Source organism: Haliotis asinina, chromosome 5, assembly GCF_037392515.1.
Source record: "Haliotis asinina isolate JCU_RB_2024 chromosome 5, JCU_Hal_asi_v2, whole genome shotgun sequence".
Lineage (NCBI taxonomy): Eukaryota > Metazoa > Mollusca > Gastropoda > Lepetellida > Haliotidae > Haliotis > Haliotis asinina.
The window spans coordinates 67,079,086-67,097,469 of NC_090284.1; the positions used below are offsets into that span (position 1 = coordinate 67,079,086).

The 18,384-nt window shown below is 42.2% G+C and overlaps 1 protein-coding gene across 7 annotated transcripts in view; it reads left to right on the forward strand.

The window, feature by feature from the left end:
- The first annotated feature begins 1,025 nt into the window (after positions 1–1,025).
- LOC137284079 (coiled-coil domain-containing protein 57-like) overlaps positions 1,026–18,384 on the forward strand; it is a 36,723-nt gene continuing 19,364 nt past the window's right edge. For 2 of the 7 annotated variants that reach the window (XM_067815754.1, XM_067815757.1), the window contains exons 1-11: positions 1,054–1,217; positions 2,894–3,061; positions 3,583–3,737; positions 4,621–4,789; positions 5,064–5,185; positions 8,137–8,225; positions 9,557–9,714; positions 10,001–10,075; positions 10,241–10,441; positions 11,279–11,437; positions 12,127–12,289. In XM_067815754.1, the coding sequence (XP_067671855.1) occupies positions 2,982–3,061; positions 3,583–3,737; positions 4,621–4,789; positions 5,064–5,185; positions 8,137–8,225; positions 9,557–9,714; positions 10,001–10,075; positions 10,241–10,441; positions 11,279–11,437; positions 12,127–12,289 (1,371 nt within the window). In that variant the 5' untranslated portion in view covers positions 1,054–1,217; positions 2,894–2,981. Of the gene's footprint in view, positions 1,218–1,265; positions 1,351–2,893; positions 3,062–3,582; positions 3,738–4,620; positions 4,790–5,063; positions 5,186–8,136; positions 8,226–9,556; positions 9,715–10,000; positions 10,076–10,240; positions 10,442–11,278; positions 11,438–12,126; positions 12,290–18,384 lie in introns of those variants that run through there. The other 5 variants (XM_067815752.1, XM_067815751.1, XM_067815755.1 and 2 more) reach the window with 5 other exon arrangements.

An 18,384-nucleotide genomic window follows, 5' to 3' on the forward strand; every position in this document is an offset into this window, starting at 1 on the left:
GCCACAAATACTGTGTTTCCTTTGTACCAAAAGGGAGTACACAACAATATGTCGTGTGTAAATACTTTTCAGTACGTATTGTTAATTTGCTTACTTTCTTATGCATTTAAGAATTTTGGTAAATAGTATTCAGGATTTTGGCCTGAACAGTGAGACTTTAAGTGAAAATTAAATTATTCTGGTGATAAAGTGACTGGGGTGTTGGTACTCTCACTTTAAGCAATATAGGCAGAGAACAAAGTTCACAGAGTCAGGGTTGTTTGACATCCATGTCATGAATCTCCTCAATGATCATTTGAAAATAAAGTCGCAACGAAAAGCACAGCCCAGTAGTATACACAACTGTGGCTGAAAACCTTCAGAGTTCAGTCAAGAGTGCAATTTATATTATCTATTGGCTGTTTTATATTTGGCGGTTTCCGAAAGTAACTTGTTTGAGAACACGAGGTAAAAGATATTCCTAAGACATGGTGTAACTTCCAGTCTTTGAATGTGGTGAAGGTTGGTGCTAAATTAGACAAGGGGCAGTGTGAATCGGATTACGTGTATCCTTTAATAAGAAAATGGATCTGGATAAAAACATTTCAGGGGAACCAGGTTTTGCTACGATTTTCACTGCTAGTGGACCCCTTACAAATACTACGAGTAACTTCTACCCGTGACACTGAACATCTGGTCAAAAGGAAATGCAGAGGTTATGATTTCGATTTGCGCTGTTTTGTTGACAGTTTTCGCACATGCTGACCTGTTTGCCGCAAACCAGATGTGCGACATATACAAATCATTGCCCTGACATTTCTATCGCTTTCAAACAGCATATACTATCTCTCAGACAGGTATCCTGGACAGTAAAATATAAAACGGTCTCCTAATTTGTGTTTCGAGATTATATCAAATTTCTACCTTTCCGTAACCGAAGACGTCCAAGCAAAACTGGGAATGATCTAATGAGATCTATAACAGGCAGCGCACAAATGCGGACCGGATGAAGAGTCGTGGCTACAGTCAAAAGTTTACTGTATGCCGCAAACCATTCGTCCCGTAAATGAAAACGAGGCAGGCGGTGAATTTGTATATATGGTTCCTGTTAAATTGTTTTCATCGAGCAGGTGATGAGATTTCCGGAGACACTGATACAGATGTATATCAGTGTTTAACAATATACACTGGCACTGGAAAAATATGATTTAATATCTGCGAGCGTCACACTGTCATGAGTGAGTAATGTCAACACAAGCAATGCCATTTTGAGGCTTGAAATCCGGAAGGACATGCAGTGACATGTTAAAATGCTGTCAGGTTCGATAGGACAGTTCGATTGACAAGCTGGCAATTAAAGAATCTACTACAGTAATATTTTAGCTGCCATAGCTAAAATTCTTTTCGAAGCATCTGTACACATGTAATTGGATATGCATATTGTCACGATAATATGGCTGAGATGTTGCCGATGTGACGTTAAATATAGTCACTGCTGGACATTTATATTGGATATTGTATTAAATTATTTCAATCACATCTGTCATGAGATGGGTGGATTGTTGTTAACAACAATGTAAACTCACGCTTGTCTTATTGTAGGCAAACACATATGATTATCCATGATCACGGCTGTCTTATATGTAAAGAGAGAAAGATTATTTGTATCAGGTAAATGTATTAAACAGACTGAGTCTGTTTAGCAGCGTTTGGTTTACTTCAGATTATAGGACATATGTGGACCAGTAGTATTAATTTCTTCAGTTCTCTGTGCAGAGTTTCATCCCTTAGCTCTATCAGGATCTTATAATTCCCTGTTCTGCCCTGATTATGATCCTATATATTCTCCCGTCATACATTTCCAATCGTCTTATGTTTTCGATCGGCCATTACGATCCATGTTTTTAGCGCTATAATGCATGAAAATCCAAGAGAAGCAGCCTGCATGTCAACTTGGCAACCTCCCCTATCAGTGGCACTTCAGTAAACTACAAACCATAATTTGATGCGTTAACAACCGTGAAAAAGCAACAATAGGTTAATTTTAACTCAAGGATCATTTATGTAATATCTGCTTCATAATCAACTGCCCCAAATCCTAAAATCTTTACTCCAAAGGTGCAATTTATGCTTCTTTTGCTTAGTTGAGATACTACCTTACAGGATCAAATAACTAGTCATGTGACCATGCTGACAGATTTATTTTTATGGCATGCCAGAATCACAAAATTGATTACATTAAATCACCAATGAATTACAAGATTCATTTCTAAACAGGAACTAATGCTGTTTGAATTATTTTGTTTATAGAAGGTTATCAATGCCAGAAAGGCCAGTTACTAGCAATGTAGTCAAGAGAATCTAGATAATGCTCATAAGTCTGTAGTTGGACAGGGAATTCTAGGTCTTTCCATCTCATATGCTACTCACCACATAAATTAAATGGGAAATCCACTTCCGTTGGTGTTTTGTTCTCAGCATCAGTTAAAACTGTTTTGCAGCATGTTAGAAAGGGAAATTGTTTATTATCTCAGAAATTTGAAATATTTGACTGTATAGTGCAGAGTTTTGGAGGTGTTGGGCATACCTTACTGTCGCAACATCAATAAAAATATACAGTCAACGAAACGATCAAAAACATATGGCATCACATCCGGCGTAAGTTTGAGATTGCTTTGACCGCAGTGGCAGAGTAACGATGGAAAACGCATGATATACATGGGAATGTAATGGGTTATGAAATACATTATCTTGTCTGAAGGTAGGTTGAACAATATCAACATAATGTATTTTGTTTCTGTTCACAAAATATTTTACCCTTATCCAATCAAAAACCCATTACACTAGGATACTATATCTACGTTGTTAGGTTTTATGAGAAGCTGTAATTATTACTGGTCAATAATCACTACAGGATACCCGAGTCATGAGGTTGGCGTGCTGCAATGGAAGTGAAATACTGAGTAAGGTTTGCGTGACTCTACACATGTGAAGAATACAAAATGGCTGACCAGGACCCAACAACATGGAGAGAGTTGGCAGAACAGAAAGAGAAGGAATGGAAAGAAGCATCTCAGAAGAGGTTTGTCTTTGTTATCTCTATCACTTGACCCTTTCGAACACCATTTGTCTACTCCTCACATGACCCATAAGTGTGATGTACTTCAGTTCCCTCCTTGTATCTTTTACCTATGAAGATCCAGGTTAGAAGTAATTTTCAGTAACACCTGCTTGTTGTAAGAGGTGACTAAGGGGATAGGTTTGACACACTTTGTTGATACATGCTATTGTATCAGAATTGCTTAGATCGATGCTGATGCTCTTGTTCACTGGATTGTTTGGTGCAGACTATCGCCACATAATGTAATATTGCTGAGTGCGACATGGAACTGAATTTATTCTCTCACCCGTTTGTCTTGAAATGGCATTACCAGTGTCTGTGCGTTAATGCTGCTGGTGCTATATCAGGTTTTATTTGAAGAGGCCAACATCAAAAGTAAGGTTGTACCCCCTTTCTTTCAACCAAAAGGGTCTTCTTGCCAGGTGTAATGATTTTGAACTGCATCCTGAAGCTGATTATGATACACTTGCATGTGTTTGCAGAGTGGAGTCACTTGAGAAGGCTTGCAGAGAGAAGGAGCAGGCACTGGCTGCTGAGAGGACAAAACTGACAAAGCTGAAGGAGGACTTCAAGTACAACCTGAAGCTGCTCGAAGAGAGGGACCAAGAGCTGCAGGCCTATGATGCCAATTTCACAGGTGAGCCCCATATCATGCGTTTGTGTCAAAGAGGTGAGTCCTTTGTGATACATGCATGCCCTGTGTCAAACAGGTAAGTCCCATGGCATACAGGTGTAAACCATTTCAGTCAGGTATGGCCTATATCATACAGGTGTGCCCTTTGTCATGCAGGTGAGTTGCATGTCAAACAGGTGTGTTTCGTGTCATACAGGTGTGCCCAATGTCAAACAGATGAGTCTCTAGTCATACAGGTGTGCATATGTCAAGCAGGTGAGTTGCATGTGATACAGGTGTGCCCCATGTCACGCAGGTGTGTTTAATGTTATACAGGTGTGCCCAGTGTCGTGCAAGTGAACTGCATGTCATATGGTGTGCCCTGTGTAAGACAGGTGAGTCCCATGGCATACTGGTGTAAACCATTTCAAGCAGATGTGTTTCATGTCATACAGCTGTGCCCAATGTCATACTGGTGAATTATATGACGTACAGGTGTGCCCTGTGTCAAACAGGTGAGTCCTATATAATACAGGTGTGCTGCATGTTGTACAGGCTCATGTGTCATAATGGTGTGTTATATCATACAAATTTCATGTGTCATACAGGTGTTTGACATGTCTTTCAGGTTTCATGTGTCATGAGAGAGCAATGTGTGTGTGATAAGCATGTGGAAGTCATATACAGACCATGTACGATAGTATGGGTTCTGGCCAATATTTCACATGTCATACAGGAGTATAATATGTATTACAGATGTCATAGGTGTTAGTGCCATAGAGGTAGCAGTGAATGAAATGTGTCATAGGCATGTGGAGATCATATACAGACCCTAAGAGGACATATGGTATTCTGGGTTCTAGCAAGACAATATTGGATAATAAACACTTTGTTACTGTGTATCCAGAACTGAGAGCCCACTTAAGTACAAAGACTGCAGAAGTGAGTGAGTTGAAGATCCGTCTAGATGACATGAAGAAGGCAACTCAGCGAGAGACACAGGCCATGGTGGAGCTCCAGGCTCACTACCAGCACCGACTCCGGGAGAGACAGACAGAAGTGGACACCTTCAAGACGTGAGTTCATCTCTGGTCAAGATGATAGTTCTCTGTCTTTTAGAGTATGAGGAAAGTTTAAGTATCTTGGTTACAGTTAACGATTAGATAGAATAAACTGAATACCCATCTTTATTAGATAGCAGTCTGTATTACTCCAAAAACAGTTCTTAGACTAAGGATCACTTTAGGGCCTTGTTTTTGTCAGCTGCATTGAATAGCAGCTTTCTTGAATACCAACTGCATTTAAAGTCAGTGAGTTCTACTTTCGACATGACAATGACTGTTATGGCAGATCCAAGACTCAAGAGTTGGACAAGGAAAGGGCAGAGTTCGAGACATTCCGGAGGAAGCTCCAGCTGAGACTGAAGGAAGTGGAGGAAGAACTGGACACACAGAAGAGAGAGCTGTCCACAGGTATGTGGTTCAGTGAGTGAGTGAGTTAGTGGTGGTTTACAACACCAATATACGAAACTGACGGAAGTGGAGATAGAACTGGACACACAGAAGAGAGAGCTGTCCTCAGGTATGTGGTTCAGTGAGTAAGTGAGTTAGTGGTGGTTTATAACACCAATATACGAGACTGACGATTGTGGAGGTAGAACTGGACACACAGAAGAGAGAGCTGTCCTCAGGTATGTGGTTCAGTGAGTAAGTGAGTTAGTGGCGGTTTATAACACCAATATACGAGACTGACGATTGTGGAGGTAGAACTGGACACACAGAAGAGAGAGCTGTCCTCAGGTATGTGGTTCAGTGAGTGAGTTAATGGTGGTTTATATCACTAATATGCGAGACTGATGGAAGTGGAAGAAGAATCGGGCACCCAGAAGAGAGAGCTGTCCACAGGTATGTGGTTCAGTGAGAGAGTGAGTTAGTGGTGGTTTATATCACCAACAGGACAGGTGTATTGACAGTGACTGAATGACATACTTGTGATTTATGGCACAAGCAAAGATCCATGATGTTGTGGTATCAAGACACACAGTCAGCAAGTGTTGTGTGTAGTATTTATCTTGTCAGGTTGGCAACCAAGAAACTTCAATTTGTTCAATTGATTTCATTTCAGTAATGGGGGCCTTAGGCCCAGAGTACAAACAATACATAGCATTTTGCTTTGGTATCTCTTACATAAGAGCGTGAATGGCATAATTATGCAAGCAGATATATTTTACAATTGAATAATAATAATTACAAATTGACTATGATTATATAAAAGTTGACAGGGTAAACTCCCTTGCATTAGATAAACTTGCAGCAATGTGTAACAGTTTGATGCAAAATTCTGAAAAAGAGTTTGATGTATAACAGTTCGTTGCAAAATTCTGAAAAAGAGCATATTAAGTCATGGCAAATTGTGTAGGTAAATAGTGATGAATGAGCACAATATTTTGTAGTAGTTTCAAGTCAAACAACTGAACCAGAACAGCTGTATGCAGACAAGATGTTAAGTGAAAGATTGAGTTATCTCCATGGCATCAGGTGTCAGAGTGCTGCTGTTTCACAACTGAGACCTTGAATATGTATTCTCCTTTTAGTGCAGGAAGTGTTTCGCTTACATCTCACTTATTCCTGCGGGTTGTCTGTTAGTATGTTTTTACATGCTGGAATGTCTTAGCCCATTTTTCTGCTTGTTTCAGTCAAAATGGGTATACTGGTTTTAAGGCTTTTAGTCTTTTTTCATGTTGTTTAGCTGGGTTAAATGTATTTCAGGATGTCGTGCAGCAACTTAAGGTTGAGGTACACTCAGCTTACCTCTCCTCCTGCAGAGGCAGTTGGTGTCAGGACAGGGACAAGGATGTTTCCTCGTCCATGTTAAGAGCGGCAGCTTACGTAGGTCAATTCACATCTGGCGCACGACTAGATGTGCTCTTGCCCAAGTCAGATTATGTGTGCCGTGATGGGCCTTCATAGGCTATGGCTGTCTGTAAGATATTCACCAGTAACACAGCATGCACTGCTGTCTCTGCCTTTCTGACTGGGCTCGACCCTGTTTCCGGGGCCTTTGACAGTTAGAGAGGCTGCGGAGGCTGTTAGTCAGTTGAAAGACTCTAAAGCCTTTGCTCGAACAACCCTCCACCTCTCATGCGCGTCCTTTGGGTCCTTAGCTCGAGCTATCCTTCAGCTCATTCTTAGGATGTGCCAAAGTGGACTGCTCCACTACAGTCACAGAAGAGCAAGGGCAAGGGGAAAGGCAAGGGCAAGGCAGCTTCTCAGCTGCCTTTTCAGAGGAAGGGGAAATCGGCCCTGGCTTCCTAGTAAGCGCACCTACGGTGCAAGCTACGGTCTCTCTGCCGTTGGCAGGGACACATTGCCATTTGCCCAAAGAATGTGTGGGTGCCCGTCTCCCGTTATATCTTTGGGAATGGGAGAGAGTCACGTCCAATCCCTTTGAGGCTACTCCACAGCTATTTCAGCCTTCCACATGCTTATCGAGGGTGCCTTGTTGGGACAACACCCCCTGGTACAGTGTTTTCTTACAGGCGTGGATAGACTGCATCCAGTCATTAGACGGACAAGTCCTCCATGGGATTTGTATATAGTATTGGATTGGTTGTCCACTCCTCTCTTTTATGACTTGGCCAGCCTATCATTGCAACTGACCCGGAACTTAATGTGTTCCATAAAGATTCCATGCTGCACTCAGCAATATTCCAGCTATATGGCAGCGGTCTGTAAATAATCGAGTCTGGACCAGACAATCCAGTGATCAACAACATGAGAATCGATATGCGCAATTGGGAACCGATGACGTGTCAACCAAGTCAGCGAGTCTGACCACCCGATCTCGTTAGTTGCCTCTTACAACAAGCATAGTCGCCTTTGGGTTGCTGAAGGCCTATTCTACCCCAGGACCTTCACGGGTCATGTTCCATAAGGATCGGGTTAGCATAAGCTTACAGGATTCATACTGCCCTAAGATTGATCACTCGTCACGGCTTCTCTCCAAAGTATTTCCAGAATCTTGTCAAGCCACACATCCCATCCCGCCCTCTTCGTTCGGGTAGCAACTTACAGCTCGACATCTCAAGAATTAATCTAAAAGCCTTCGGAGGACGCTCTTTCTCTCACAATTCTGCAGGAACTCTCTATCTCTCCGTGTGAAATCAGCTTCATCTTTCGATCTCTTCAAGTCATATCTATAATGCTTTTACCTAATTTTTGTACATATTTGTAAATATTCTGTTGTTTACGTAATATATTTCATATTTTTGTCATGCGCATTGAGCATGTACCTAGCACGTGGAGTTCTGCGGTTTACAAGCAGATTATTATTATTATTACTTTGGTGCTCAGTATGAACTGACAGTAACATGATGCATAAAACATGACACACTACACTCATAGCATATTTTATGACATCCTAGGATTTGAAGAGGCTCTTAAAAGGCGAGAACATGAATTCCGTGTGAAAGCAGATGAAATGGAGGCCAAAGTTCTGGAGTATGAGCTGAAGGTAGGGTGGTCATTGTTTGTAATGTGTTTGAGAATGGTCACTTTGTGTTAAGTTTTGCAGAAAAATATCTCTGTATTTAAACCATAGGTTACCCAATGATCAGGGGGTACCCTTGGGCTTTACAGAAGCCTATTGCCAGGGATTCCATGTTTTACAGGACCATACCTGTACTCAAGGCTTTCACTTTGGACTTTCCTTACACATTAAGTTGTCTTGCCCTGATATAACTGGATTACTGTCAAAAGCTATATTAAACCAGCCACTGACAATGTATATCTAATATCATGTGTCCATGGTATTTATTGCATTGTGCCACTAGGTTACCTTTTTCAGATTTGATTATTGACATGCAGTGTTTACGAATGGTGTTTCAAAGTAGCAGGACATTGGGTCCTGTAAGTATCAGATGTCTGTCTGACAAACTGATAGTTCACAGGACCCACAGAATAAAATTAAACACACATTTCAGATTTAACATTTGTCAGTTATTAACATTATATGATGACAAATATTATAAACAGGGAACAAGTGTCACATGCGACAAATAAGAACTTCAGACGAAGTTATTGTGATATATTTAGTCAGACCCTGGGGCCAGCAGATTTGGGACTTCTGTCTGACCATTGGCAAATCTGCCAGATTTGTCAGAGGGTCAGGACACTATTCGTGAACACTGGTCATGTCTCATTGGATGGATTGCCTAAAGGCGAAAAACGTCTTTGTGCTAGAGAATGTGTTTACAAACTCAGTTAAGATTTACTTCAGCCTTTTTCACTTTATTGGTATGTGACAGTCATCTTTTTACATTGCAGTGGTTTCTAAGAATAGGGTTTAGTACTTTGCCATGACCCAACATTCGATGAATGGCATTGAAACTTGTCAGGAAAAATGTTTTATCAGATCAATTGATTTGCATCTATATAAACATGCATACACAGTACTTTAGTATGGAGAGATGGGTAGCTCGTCAAGTGAGTCTAGGTTTGATTCTCCACATGGATAAATGTTTAAATCCCATTTCTAGTGCCATCCACAGGGACAATTCTGGGATGATGCTAAAAGCAGGTGAAAAGCTTTTCTCACTCACTCCATTTTGATACGATCAGCAAATTTGTGACCCTTTTGAAAGATATCTTTTGAAAGACCTCTTTAACAAGAAGAAGATCTGCGATCCATTGAGACGCAGGGAACTTCAGAGGAAATCATTCCTCTTCTCAAGAGCATATGACTGAGCGCCTTTGAGCAGAGTCCTGGATAAAGGCTCTATATAAATATCTAGTTTAATATTATTATTATTGTATACATAATTATAACTGGAGATGGGTTCTCAGGCAAAGCTTTTGGAAAAGGAGCTTGAGATGGTGAAGTCCACACAGAACAAGCAGCTTGAGCAATGCAAGGAGTCCGAGTCCCACACAAGGCAGCTGGAGAAGGCTGTGAAGGAGCGAGACTGGGCTATTAAGGACATCACTGTCATGAAAGATGCAAGGTGAGTGAAGTCTTGGCAACCTTAAAATGTTTGATTTCCGATGAGCCCAATTTATCTACCAGCACAATTTTTGACGTAATCCAAGTTGAGGCATTGTGGAGATATGGAAGATTAGTTGTTCTGAATGAAAGGTAAAGTGTACAAATATAAAAAAATGACATTTTGTGTCTGGTTTTGTGACAGGGTTGTATACATTGTGTTCAAGTTGACACTGACAGTTGTAGAAAACCACGTTCATGTCTTGTTATTGAGAGCTGCCACTTCGGTTACATGTTGCATGTTTCAGAATATCTGAGTTGGAGACCAAGCTCCGCGAGACTGAGACAGGCATCGCTAGGCTACAGGAGGACTTTCAGCGAAAGTAAGACCACACATCGTTACACAACATTAGTCTTTTGGAAGATCCCGCTTGCAAGCAGGCATTTTTAACATTGGAACATTTTACACTTGTTAATTTCAACAGATGAATCTTGTGTGCAACATGTAAAAGCTGCTGACAAGACAATAACACAGTTCATTATTACAGATTGTCTGAGATGGACTTGATGATGCGTGAGAAGGAAGGAGCCCTTGGCAAGGTGAAGGATGCATGTGTTGAGCGGGAAGAGAAATTACAGACCACAGTCCGTGAGCTGCAGTCTCAGTTGGAGGACCAGCAGATAGAGATTCGTCGGCTGGAGTGGCAGAACAAGGACCTCAGCAAAGACAGGGATGTTCAGATCACCAAGTAGGGGCCTCCTAATACAAGTGTATATGGTGTGTTTTAGTGGACTAAAGGTTCAGCTTCTGCTACAGTTCAGGGGCCCGTTTCACAAAACTCTCGTAAGCCTAAGAACTCGTAAGTTTTCTCGTAGCCATTGTACCTCCTATATTGTAACACAGGAGCTACGGATGCTACGAGAAAAGTTACGAGATCTTAGGCTTACGAGAGCTTTGTGAAACGGGGCCCAGGGGTTTCTTTCATGAAGCAATCTTTACTAAGGTTAACCATAACTTCTTAAGTCATAAGTCCTTTAACATTGCACTAATGACTTAAGTCATAAGTCCTTTAACATTGCACTAATGACTTAAGTCATAAGTCCTTTAACATTGCACTAATGACTTAAGTCATAAGTCCTTTAACATTGCACTAATGACTTAAGTCATAAGTCCTTTAACATTGCACTAATGACTTAAGTCATAAGTCCTTTAACATTGCACTAATGACTTAAGTCATAAGTCCTTTAACATTGCACTAATGACTTAAGTCATAAGTCCTTTAACATTGCACTAATGACTTAAGTCATAAGTCCTTTAACATTGCACTAATGACTTAAGATCCCCTTTGTGCTTTGTGAAAGGAGGCTCTTACCGTAACCAATGTAAGTGCTTTGAAGAGAATCACCTGCTGAAGACAATCACCTACTGACTTGATTGAACTTTACAGTAGATATTTTTCAGGAATATTTCTGGGAATGTGTGTCCCTGGTTTCTGATGTGGGGAGCAGGCTGTTCTAACCCTGAGATAGATTTGCTCTGTGACTTATCCATTTCTCATGAACTTAAATGGGCTGTATGTTTTTAGACTCCATGAAGAACTGGAGAGTCAACAAGAAAAGTGGGAGCGCCACCTGGGTGAGATGTCACACAGTCAGGTGTCCCGGGATGTTGAACTGGAAGCCCTGAGGGAGAGGGAGAGCAAGTTTCAGGTGGAGCTACAGCAGAAGAAACAGGACATCGACAGGTAGGATGTACTTACTTGTTATCATCACATGTATGTGTACTCCACACACTTTGGTGTTGTAATGTTCTTGGTATGTACCCAGACTGGTGTGTCATGGTATAATTGGTATATACATATATACCCAGGTGGTATGGTATAACTGGTATATGTACCCACTCTTAAGGTATTATGGTATGCCTTATATACATACCCCAATATGTGCTGATGTTATGGTATACATCATCTACATGCCTCAATATATGCAGGTGTTATGGCATACCTTGTGCACATAAACCAATATGTGCAGGTGTTATTGTATGTCTTGTATATGCACCCCAGTATATGCAGGTGTTATGGTATGCCATGTATTCATACCCAGATATATGCAGGTGTTGTGATATGCTGTGTATTCATACCCCAGTATGTGCAGGTGTTGTGATAAGAAATGTATTCATACCCCACTATGTGCAGGTGTTATGGTATGCCATGTATTCATACTCCAATGTGGGCAGGGGTTCTGGTGTTCCTTGTTTATGGTCCCCAATTATGTTCATGTTTTATGGTATGCCTTGTGCATGTCCCACTTGTCATTTCAGACTAATCTGGACAGTAGAATCAGATAGGATACAACATATGTGTTTCCCTAACTGTGTTTCCCCCAACTGACAGAGCTTTGCTGTGTGTCCATGTATGCCTGGTTCTCCCTGTAGGTACAAGAGGGATCTGAGCCAGGCAGCTGAGAGAGAGGCAAGTCTGGAGAGAAGCAAGGCACAGCTGGAACTAGACTGGCAGAGAAGGCTGGAGGATGCAGAGAGACACCAGTATGACCGATCTGAAGACCTCATTAAAAAACTCACCTCTGCCCGAGATCAGGTAAGTGAAATAACCAGATTGTTGACTGAGATGAGGTTAGAGTAAAGTCAGTTTGAGGTTAGGTAGGTTCAGTAACAGACAAGAAAAATAGTCTGATGACCAATTAGAAGCAAAACGGCTCATGATCTGGTAAGTAAAATGAACTAGGAACCTTCATGATTAGGTAAAAGAAGCAGAACAGGAAGGATGCAGGTGTCACATGTTAAATCAGCCCAGAAATAGGTCTTCCCCAGAGGTTAGACATGTTTGGCTGGATTGTAATGAAGAGATCACGGGTAAAAAGTACTAAAGACTTCGTAGTCTTCTCCACTCGAGATGGTATTTGGGATCTAGTTAGTAGTATAGGGAATGACAGTCCGAAAACACTTTTCAAAAACCCCTCTAAAAAGCCTCATTTACTAAATGAGGCTTTGGTGGGACTATTAGCTCTTGCTATTATTGCCCCTACTACAAAGCCACGCCATCACGTTTACCGTGACTTGGCAGGCGGTAACACTGTGCTGTACGGTACGATCAATAATTCTTCTCTTACAAACCCCCTACCCGGCCCATCCCTCAAGTAGTACAAGTTAGGTTCGTCCGCTTTCATATCCACTTTATCTATGTTGTAAGTTTTGACCGACCATATAGGATCGGTGGCTCGCTTACGGCTATCGCCCTCGTGTTCCCCCGGCTGGTATAGATACCTAACTAAGGCCCTATCTGGTATCTGTTTCTCCTTTCCACGCAATGGAGCAGACGACTCTGCTAACACTGATTTTAGTTTGATAGCGTCTGCCGGTTTCTTATCAATGAGCCGGGTTACTTCATGGTTGATTGCCGACACCACCTCGGGTAACCTCGCTACCCATTCGGTCGATCGTTTTCCAGTGGTTGTCATTTCCCTAGCATACTGATAGCCGAACAAGCGCTCAGCCAAAGTCCTATTAAATCTCTCAACTATAGCTTGGCTGCGATGGGCTCCGGCCGTGCCACGTCTGACCTTTGTATCGTGTTTGGCTAGCAGTTGTGAAACGGCACCCATGAACTCCCGTCCGGGATCAACTTGCAGCTCTGTTGGCCAAGTCAGCGGGCTGCGTTTGTATATGCGTTCTAATCCTTTGGCTACTTTGGCCGAATCTTTCGTGGTCAAGGGTTCGGCTTCCTTGTAACGACTGGCTACGTCCACTACGGTTAAGGCATACTTGTACCTCTTATCATGAGGTAGGAACAGTAGGTCTGCCTGGTGAATGCTATTAGGTATGTTAATTCCGAAACTCCTTCTAGGTACGTAGCGTGGCGCCGGCAAATAGATCTGCCACAGGGCTTGTTTTTCAAGCCACGCTTTGGCTTTCTCTGGTGATACTCGTGCCATTTTAGATAGCTTATCTACTGCGCTAGCTCCTTTCCAATATCCACGCGGGCTGTAATAAATAGCCTCAAATTTTTTCATGTCCATACGCGTATGTGTTTATACCATCAATAGCTATCCAACGTTTCGTGTCCATAGGCGATAGGGACGTCTTGTTTATAGTCAGTCCGTATATCTTATGCCCATCACTTCTAAGCGTGTTCATCTTATGCCTAAAGGTACGGGTCTTGAACAGGGCCTCCTTGAATCTGGTGTGTTTGATGTGTTGTTTCACCACATACTTCTTAACCCCTTTAGCTTTTCGGATCTCACTATTGTCGGCTTTCAATATGGAATACATCTTAGGTCTCAAACCTATGTACTCAGCTATTGGCGTGCCAGCACACTCGTCCTTCATCTTACCTAGGACCTTTTTATTTACCGTGCTGTGCATGGTATGGGTCTTAGGATAGTCGCTGGTGTCGTATAAATCGATGTGTTTTTTCATATCCTCGTACACGTCCTCGGTTCGAATCTCCATCAGCAGGGAATCCGTGTCAGTGTACAGCACTTCGCACCTGTCGCCGTACTGTTTCTTAAGCTCGTTGTAGTAAAAGTCGTACATCAGGTGTTTGGATAAATCGAGGATACTCATCCCAACGTAAACAGGTCGGTTGAATTTTATGTGGCTTTTCTTCATGTGTATGGCAACTAGGTCGTCTGTGAATATTTTATTACGGTTGAATGCCGGACTGGCTATCAATTTCCTGAGCTTGTCTTCCTCACTAGATCTAACCAGTTTCACGGTTACACGTTTCCTAAGGTTTTCCATAGTCTTACCAAACACCGAGTTGTTCATGAGCTTGTAGAGATTTTTCTCAAAATCACTGGTGGCTTTTTTTCGTAGGTCTGTGTTCATTCTGATGTAGGGCTCCATCCATGGGCTCTGGTCGAACATGAGCACCCTGTGTATTTTGGTCAGCCTCATACCCAATGACAGGTACAGCTGTAGGTTACGATAGTGAACTATGTACTTGGTCTTATTCATTAAGTTAGGCACGAGTTTCTCAACGTCCGCCACACGACCACCTGACAAGTTATGTTGGTACTCAGACATCCAGTCTGGGTTAACCCTCATACGTTCGGGCGCAAGGGGATAGCTGTTGTGCGATGTGTGTAATTCCTTGGGATACTCTAAGTCAACTTCGAGGATATACCCTTTGTTCGAATCTGATGCAATGCTCATAACATCAACGTTTGGTACCCATTCGAATCCTCCTGTAGGTAGATACTGGCTCATAGCCCAGCCGTACAGGTTATTTGCGTCGAGGTAGAGAATGTGATTGGTTGGTTTGTTAGGATCGTAACCTTTCACGTATTGATTATTTGCTTTCGCGTATCGTTTGGATACCATGGAAATCCCACCTCGCAAGCCTTTCTCAATGAATAGGTGCATGTCATAATCTGTGAGCAATTCCAAATTAACTCCGGTCTTTCTAAGCAAGGCGTCCCACGACAGACCTGGGCTGGTGTAATACCATGCGGGGTCGAGTTTATACTGCTTTAAACATGTTTGCCGAAACGTCTCGAACACGTCGGCTAACAGCAGTACATCTGTCCTCAAGTACAGGTCGTGATAATCGCCCAGGTTCTTACAACCCAGTTTATTCCATACGTTAATCGCGTGCGAGTAATCGTCTCGTGAGACTGACGCCTCATTCAGCTTGCTATAAAAGCAGTCGATAGGAGGTAGTCTGGTCTCTGTGAACTTAGCCCAGCTATCCATGTACTCATATGGGTATACACCCTTCCTCATGAGCAGGTGTCTAGTCTCGGCGTCTGTGTATCGATCTGTGATAGGGAAGGTATTGTTGGCCTTGACCAGACTGTCGAGTGACGACAGGAGGAATTGAAACGAGTCAATGAACCTAAGTCCGTTTAAGCTGAAGGAGATGTATCTCTCCATGTTGTTTGGGATGCACGATATATTACCATCGATTTTCGCGATGGCCTGCATGATCAAGTGAGAGTCGTATCCTCTCAAGTTGTGAAAGACAACGGGGATGTTTATTGTCTTAGGGTTGATTTTAAGCTTGAGGTTGCACGCGTTGTGAGCGGCGCCTCTATACTTACCAGTTATATGGCAGTGATCTCTCACCGAATCACCGTTAAGTGGTGAGTCGCACACGTGACAGTTAGTGCTACTAGCGTGAGCTAGCTTGTCGGCTCTGGTCATACGCATTGGAGCGATTTTATACAATGCATTCCTAATAATTTTTTCTTCCTCCTGCAAGCACTTTAGAAACCTTTCAGCCGCGTCAGGACCCCTATACACTACCGGAGCTTTCGTTTCCCCGTCACAACGGACGACAATGTATCCAAACGAACAGGCTTTATGCTCTTGTGTTTTTTGTGTGAAACTCCCACTAATGGATGATTCCCCAACCACTAAGGCTTCGAAGTCGGCGTATATGATATAAGGCACAAACATTTGATTCTTGTGATTGTTGAATTTTAGGATATTTTCACCTTCCTTAGGCATGTCGACTCGTATGGCCGTCTGCCCAACACCTTGGCAATCCTCCAGGTGGGATTCTAATAAATCGACCCGACTGAAACAGTGTAGGCATCGTACACAAAAATGTTTTTCCCCATCGTGTTTCGACTGGTCGTGTAACAACCGGCTGAGATGTTTTATCCACGTGTAGTGATACTTTTCACCTTTTTGAATCATGAATAAATTAATAACTTGACAATCCTTCACCGGGCTGACCCTGTGTATTATTGTTGTATTACCTTCGTGACCAAAAACATTTATAGCCAGATTATTCTGTTTTTCTACTTTAGTAATCTGGGTTATTGGGGTTGGTTCATCTATACCATCCCAGTTGAGCCCATCATCCTGTGGATAATTAGAAGGCCTGTTCGGATTAGTGGCAGCTGGAAATATGGCTGACCTGAGAGATAACCTCAGGCAATCGTTTCCTCTATTCTTAACGTTTACTATGGCTTGTTTGTTCTTATAGTAGGGAGGCAAGTCTAGGTATGACCCACCTCTGAACGGCACGTATTTAGCTATATCTAGATAGGCATTATCGATTTTATCTACAGCCCACCCGGACCCCATGTGTGTGTAGCGTTCTAGGTATTCTCGTATCTGCTGAAAACTATTATCGATTGATGTGTCAATGGTCTCTGCATGTGTGACGACCTCTTGTTTACCTCGGAAGTAAGGTTGAACATACTCAGTGGTACTCCCAACCTGTTTATCGAGTGACATTTTCACTGTGATCTGAAACTTGATACTTCCTAGATTATTTAGTTCCTGGTTGACCTTATCAGCTATCAGAGGCTTAATATCTGTAATGTCTATGTTTCTATCAATGTGCATGCGCCAACCTCTCAAATAATTGCCTACGGCGTGCTCAGTGCGCACAAACTGTAGGTCAATAGCTCTATTCTGTCGTAATAATTCTACAAGCTGTGGTTTTCTCATACGAGAATACCCGCCTAAACCCAAATCGTGTGCCTCGGCTTTCAGTTGTTTTACAGTGGGACGTGCTACGGGGGTATGTGATAACAATGCGGTTAACCCGGCTTTCCCCAATTTTGAATAACCCGTGTATCCAAGCTGTTTCGCTTGAGCTTTTAACTGTTTTACTGTAGGAGGGGCTTCTAAACCTAGTAATCTCAACAATGCTGGCTTCCGCATTCTAGAATACCCGATAACACCTCTCTGTTTTGCGACCCTCTTGAGCTCGCGCACAGTAGTCATTGTGTTTACACCTAAGAGAACTAATGTCTAATTGGTTCACAGTAAGGGGAGGTAACTCCTCCACTCTTGATAAAAAATATTTTATTTCTTGTAATCACTTATTAACCAAACTCGGTTTGTTGGCCACAATTCTCGTAAGTCTTCCAACAGTTTGTGTGAATCTATGTAGGCATCGATCAGTGTTTGGTTATTTGATAACAATTCGATTAACCCGGCTCTCCCCAGGTTTGAATAACGCCGGCATCCAAGCTGTTTTGCTATAGCTTTTAATTGTTTTACCGTAAGATAGGCTTCCATATTCAAGAATGTACAGTAGACATGTTTACACCTAAGAGAACCAATCTCTAATTGGATTTTATCTTGAGCAGTCGCCTACGTTCTTTTATGTAGTCTTTTTTATTCTCGTATATGAGTTGATGTCTGACTACGTTCGCTCCGTGAGCTTTACATAAACAGTAGTGCCCTTTAACCCCGATACCACACACAGAACACGTGTAGTTAGGACTTCCCATATGGAAACAACAGAACCCCTGATTCCTGCATTTCCTACCACAGGCCTCGGTCTTCCCCATAAGTATATATTCACATCGGTATGGAGCGGGTCTCATGTTTACTTATATAGGTATTTTAGTTTAATTGCTTAGCAACCAACGCAGTAGCTGCTATACCCAACACTATGAAGCCCAGTTCACGATTCATTTGTCCCTTGGATGGTGTGTAGTACTGAGCGAGTGTGGGTTTATTGAGCGGTTCCAATTGTTTACCAGTTAGTAGATAGTATTCTTTCATTGCTTCATCGACATCGTTGAATGTTTGAACGGCATGGTTTTCACGCGTGAGTTGTTCATTAATAAAATCGATCCTCTGGAGGCGTTTTTTAGCGTACTCAGCCTGTGCTCTTTGTAATTTCTCAGTAGCGAGATCGTGTCGCTTCCTTTCTTCCTGTATTTCAGCCGCGTGATCATCTCGTAGTTTCGAGAAGAGGAAATT